The 6248-nt window shown below is 46.4% G+C and overlaps 1 protein-coding gene across 2 annotated transcripts in view; it reads right to left on the reverse strand.

The window, feature by feature from the left end:
* Window positions 1-5709, reverse strand: part of MB21D2 (Mab-21 domain containing 2) — a 66946-nt gene extending 61237 nt beyond the window's left edge. Inside the window, exon 1 of one of the 2 annotated variants that reach the window (XM_064457600.1) lies at window positions 5235-5709. In XM_064457600.1, the coding sequence (XP_064313670.1) occupies window positions 5235-5445 (211 nt within the window). In that variant the 5' untranslated portion in view covers window positions 5446-5709. The remainder of the gene's footprint in view (window positions 1-5234) is intronic. The other variant, XM_064457601.1, reaches the window with a different exon arrangement.
* Between the last annotated feature and the right edge of the window lie 539 nt (window positions 5710-6248).

A 6248-nucleotide genomic window follows, 5' to 3' on the forward strand; every position in this document is an offset into this window, starting at 1 on the left:
GAGAAGTCCAAGCAGGCCTATTACATCCTGAATCTCCTCTAGTATTGGGCTGCTCTGGGTCTCCAAGTACACAGTCATCTTATAAATCACCAAAGCTATAATAAAACATGTCCTCCAGTCTTCCTGGCCAATGTTGTATTTGCATTTAGCTTCACCTACAAAAATAGCCAGCTGCCCAAAAGAAAGTTGAACAACTGATTTCTGACTAGAATTGCTCTGAATGTTTTAGCATTCATGCAAAGTCATGTGCAAGAAAAAAGGAAAAGTCAAAAACCCAACAACTCACGTATCCTGGTTACCATCCTCCACTATAATTACAAAATTGCCCTTAAAACATAATTGCATAATTGGGCTTGGCAAGTATTCACCCAAATCTCTTACAAATATTTCCACAGTCTGAAGGAACAGGCGGTGGGCAGTTTGACAAGCCTGCCACGAGAACGGAGAATTTGTGCCCTCAGGACATGTTCCTAGCTATTACACTAAATACTTTGCATCACAGACTAATGTTTCAAAACAGTAGTTGAGCAAGTGAAGTACCAGCATCTTAAAACCAATTGAGAGAAAGATTTTCAAGCTATTTTCACTGCACACATGGAGCAACAATCACTTTGAACAAAGAGACAGAGGAGGCTACCGATCCTTTTTAACTAGTTACACAGAAAGAATACCTAGTTAAATTAAATTCGTTGAATTCTTGTAGCTACAACCAAATAGAAGCTACCAATGCCTTGTTAGGGTTACTTCACCAGCATAGCAACCTGTCCCTTAAGGAAAAAAGAACACAAACTCCCCACAACCAAAAATGCAAATACAGAAACATGTGGCCTGCAGGGAGAGAAGACCCAACAGAAGCCAGGAATGAAATCTGCAATACAGTAAGGTTGTTTTTAACAGCTGTGCATTATGCATTCAGCAGCACAGGGAATGACAGCAGGGAGCCTTTATTAACATAGGCCTCAGAGTACAGTGTGCTCCTATCATGATTGGCCTCTCTTGAGAAAAGGCGCACACACACAAAAGACTTAACCCTAGAGAGATCACTCCAATCGTGTTGCTATTTCATCAGCTCGACACAGCAAAAGAAACTAGAGAATTTCTGTGATGTATCACAGACAAACAGGTAATACTTCCAACAATGCCTGAAATCTAATCTACAATAGAAGGTTTCATCAGCAAGTTATGCCAGGTAGGGAAAGGGATTAAAAAATGCTGCACAAACCCACACAACAGTCACACTACCAATGTTGTTCTGCTATACAGACCTCGGGTACAGGGGAGGACTGCGAAATGCTTCTCTTGTAGAAGATGTTAATAAAACCAAGGTGGTGTCAGGCCATCTGTGTTCTCAGCAGAGCAATCTGCACCTCCGCTGCACATATTTTAGGGGCTTGTCAGTCCAAGAAACAGCTGGAAGCCTTGCTGCAGATGCAGGGACCCAGCAGGGTAACTCACTCCGTTTGGGAAGCTGGTATTGGCAGCAGAAATCTTTTGCTGATGCCAGCTCTGCCTCCACCATGAGACTTGCCTCTATCACAAACACTTGTTAGCACATCCAGCTCAGCACCGGGCCAACACCAGAGAAAAGGGAAATGCTCTCAGAATAGGCTCACCGCCTCTCCTGTATCAGGTGCTGATACAAGCTCTGTAGAGCTCTTGTCAACAGCTCTTAGGTTGCAGCTGGCTGCAGATCCCTGAAGTGTGGCCTGTCCTGGTGGGCAGCTCCAGTCCTCTCCTGCAGAAGTGAGATGCAACCACTGAAGCGGCAAAAAGATTCACTAGAGGCCTTAAAAAAAAAAAAAATGCTCACTTTGGCACCAATTTAAACCAGTCCTTCCCCTGATTTGGGGGGGGGGGGGGGGGGGGGGGAGAGGGCAATGAGAGGAAAGAGAATACCATGAAATGTCCTGAGCATCCCTCTTCTGACTCTACAGAAAAGAAGAAGTCTCATAATAAGAAAGGAAACAAAATACCAACCTAAAGAGCTTGAAAACTGCTCTAGATGACTGAATGCCAGTGTGTGCTTGGAGTGGAGGCAATAGTTCAGTATCATCTGTATTTATTCATACCTCCTTGCTCTTTTCTTTTCTTGTCTTCTTAGGAAGTAAAACATAAGAGTCAGTATCCCTAATAACATGATCTGGTTTGAGGCAGCAATAGCACTAGAAATTTCAAGGGGTTGTTTAATACACAATGTTCTAATTCCCAAGAAGATAATATGTGGCTTTTTTTTAAGCGTAGCACATCTGTGCATTGCAACACTTTTTCATTTAGGTGCTGAACAGAAACAGACGGGTAGTGTTTATTAAAGAATTTTCCCAGAAGTACTTGTACTGCAGGAACAATACTCTCTAGGCCAGGTACCCCTAAAAGGTTTTGTAATACGAGTGCTAATATATGCACCTCTTATCACAATAGCAGCATGTGCTTTAAAATTCAAAATATCATTGCCTGTAATAGCATCACTTGATAAAAATACTCCTTCATCACTCTTTAAGCACAAAAAAAAACCCCAAAAACAAGTCACAGGGAGAATAAGTAATTAGCAACTTTCATGACTGGCATACAGAGACTTGCTCCCTCAGTCATTCCCAGCCAGCCCACTGCCCAGAACACAAGACTATTTTCTCCACTATTTGTCTTGATTAATATAGCCTTCCCTTCCTTTGAGGCTCAGTGTCAAAACCTGTGTCAAAAAGACAAGCAACGATCAGGCACAGCTCAGTGTGAGTACAGGAACTTACCCAGCAAAGGCACCAAAAGACACCTGCTGCTTCAGTGTAGGGTGTTAGCAAGACCATATGGTCTTGGTAACTATGAATGGGATGATTAGGAACTGCCCACATTCAGAAAATACTTCCCCCACCACACAGGTAAATCATTTACAGCCCTATTCTAATGCTTGAGGCACAAGATTTTGGACAAAGTCATAACAAGGAGTACCTGTCCCTAAATTTATCATAGCCCAACTCTTGAGATCTCCCAGAGTTCAGTCGCTAATAGCCAGTGCAAGACAACACAGGCGAAAAAAGAGTTAATATAAACAGAAAGAAAAGATCTGACCTAGAGGGCACGCCATGCAGAGTACAAACATCTGAGAATCCGCGCAAAGTCTCCTCGCCTATCATTCATCCACCAATTACACACCAATGTAATTAAATCAGGAAAGCTACGTTTAATTTTCCTATCGTCACCCGATGAGATAAGAGCAGTACGTATGGGAGGGATCAGGCACAGGGGAAAGAGCTATTTATTAATAAGTTAAATCATATTAGATTTAAGAGCCTCTCTGGCTAAGAAGGGTCTGATCCACAAACACAACTTCTGGGTCTAATGAAGACAAATGAGACATCCCATCTCCATTTTTGTCCTGGGCTTGGTCCTTAAGTCTCTTCTTTTTTTTTTTTTTTCCAGAATCAAGTCTCATTGAAAATTGCCAGGCATAACTTAAACAGAAATACAGCTTTTGTTTAAACCCCATTTTTAGTCTATACATTTAAAACTGAAGAACACTCATCTCCCAGCCTTTATATTAACAAAGACAGCCGCATTAATTTATGTTATTTCTAAACAGCCTGAGGCTCCCCGTTTTCATGAACAGCCTGGCGTTAGGGTGCTTTTGCAGAAATACAGGGCAGGCTCCAGCCCATTCTTCTTTCTTCTCTTGCCTTCTCCCGCGTGAGGCAGGAAGAAATGCTGTGGTCCCTGTCCCCTGCAAAAACTGCATAAACAGGATCATATAAAGCTTTCTCTACTTGCTAGCCACACACCCAGAACTGCTGCTCTGGCTGTTTTATCTCCACTCCTCTTTGCTTCATCCCATCCAGCCCTGCCTCCTCAGCCAGTTATTTAAAGCCCTGATTGAAAAATGTATCAGATCGTAATAGCGGATGACTTCCACAGGATCAGGTTTTCAATAACAAAAATCCTACAGGCTTTGATGCAACCACGGCTTCACCACATTTTCTTTAAACAGGAAGGGGAAAATATTTATAACAGCAACTATAAATATATACACTACTGACTTTTCAACTTGTTGTCCTTGTTCTCAAGCTAAATTTAGACTGCTGTATCCTGTACAGCCCTTGGTGAAAAAGCAATACACACTCAAAAACTGTGCAAACCCCACAACAGGCACTTATCCAGGTGCCTTACAAGATAACCAGATGGTCAGGTGGATTATCATTTAGCGAGTGCAGGTATGTTCATGGCTATAGAGGAAGTGATCTATTATAGTGATTACAGAAGATAATTATTATCGCAATAGGAGAGCTCTGCGTTTCTGAATGAGAAAAGTGACACAGGTTATTCACAGTGTACATGCTGACCATACACTTGGTTTGTGCCAAATACACTCTGAGGGTGTACATGCACCTCTGGGCTACAAAGGACCATTACCTGGCCACACCTGCTGTTTACCCATGTCCTTATTTTACGTACAGAAATGTTTGAGATATTGACTCAAACCCGGATTACTGATGTCAAGATCTAACCTGCATGTTAAAGAGCATCTTCTCGTATCCTAAAGGCTCTCATTTGTGCGAGTGGTTTCTTAGTCAAAACAAGGTAAATATTTATCAGGAATTGACTACCTAGACAATCAGAGCTGTTAGTCATTCCAGTGGTAATCTTAAGAAGCCTTAGTCATGCCAGAGCCCAGGTGATTTCTGCAAGGGCCAACACATGTTCCACCTGGTTTAAGGATCCCTGCCCGCGACTCAAAGTTTCACGCAGCCGAGGACTCCCCCGCCGCAATCGGACTCGCTCCACTCGCAGCAAGTTTTGCAACCTAAGCAAGAAACGCAGTTCAGAGGATGCTCCTGTACAAGCGTCAGCCGGTCTAACAACCAAATAAGCGGTCCAGGGCAAAAAAAAAAAAAAAAAAAAAAAAAAAAGCACCTGTGTTTCCTACAGTCTTCATGGCTGGGGGGGACAGGGACGGGACAATAAAGGGTCGGGCTCGCCTCACCCCCAGCCCCGCTGGTTCGGTGTGCTCCGCCGGCACCGGCCAACTCAGCGACCCAGCCTTTCCTCTGTGCTTATAAACACACCGCTGCTAAAGGCTAGGTGGATAGGACAGGAAAAACATAGTTTCCTGGGGGTGAGACCCAGGCCGGTGACCCCCCAGCCCAGCCCGGCGCGGGAAAAGGGTTCGCCGGTGCCGCCCGCCGGGGAGCCCTGCCCGGGGGTCCCCGGCCGGCATCTGCCCCCGCCCCGCACCGTCCCTGCCCTACCCAGCATGGAGAAGATGAAGTCCTTCGCCGTGTGGATCTCCAGGGCTCGCTGGTCGTCGTACTCCCTCTGGTCGTGTTTGGTGAATTCCTGGATGAGTTTATTCAATTCCTCCACCCTGGCTCCAGATCGGAAATCCAGCTCCGGGAAGGGAGGCTTGCTGTTGGTGCCGGCGGACCCTGCCTTGCTGGCGAGAGGCGCCGCCATCTTCATGCAAAAAAAAAAAAAAAAAAAAGAAAAAAAGAGGGGGGGAAAGGAGGGGTTTGCACTGTTGCAACGGCAGGATGGAAGCGGCGCCGCAGCGCAGCGGCCAGCCCGGGCGCGGGGGCTGCCGGCGCGGAGCGGGGCCCGGGGGGCGCGGAGCGGGGCGCGGAGCGGGGCGCGGGGGGCGCGGAGCAGCGGCGGCCGCCGCGATCAACAAGCGGCGGCGCCGGCTGAGCCCCCGCCCGCGGCACCGCGGAGCCGCCCGCCGCCGCGCCGGGGGGCCGGGCCGGGCCGGAGCCGAGCGGGGCCCGCCTGCTGCCGGGGCCGGGGGCCGCGGGGGGGTTGCTCCTCTGCCGGCGTCACGGCGGGCGGGTGCTGAGGCTGGAGCCAGACCTCTGGCTCCAAATAAAATTTCCCCACCCCGGTTTTGTTGGGTTTTTGTTGGTTTTTGTGGGTTTTTTTTTTGTATGTTTGGTTGTTTTTTTTTAATCTAAATGTAATTTTAAACTTCAGCAAAAGCCTTGTCCTGCAAGTGGATTAATAACCGGCTGGGAACTCTCCACATGTTCCCGAGGCATTCTACGTTTATTTCTTTTTTGCTCTATAACGCGTCCTGAAGGTTGTTTTTTTATATATATATGTATATATGAAATAATTTCATCGTATGTCTTAGAAGCAATGACCATGATAAAATATCCTCACTGCTGCATTTGAGACCAGCCCTGCCTAGAAGCTCCTGGGAGCTACATAGACAAAGGGTAGGAGGAGAAATAGGAGCTCAGAAGATTTGCCTGAGGTCAAGCAGCCTGTGG

Source organism: Phalacrocorax carbo, chromosome 7 (assembly GCF_963921805.1).
Source record: "Phalacrocorax carbo chromosome 7, bPhaCar2.1, whole genome shotgun sequence".
NCBI lineage: Eukaryota > Metazoa > Chordata > Aves > Suliformes > Phalacrocoracidae > Phalacrocorax > Phalacrocorax carbo.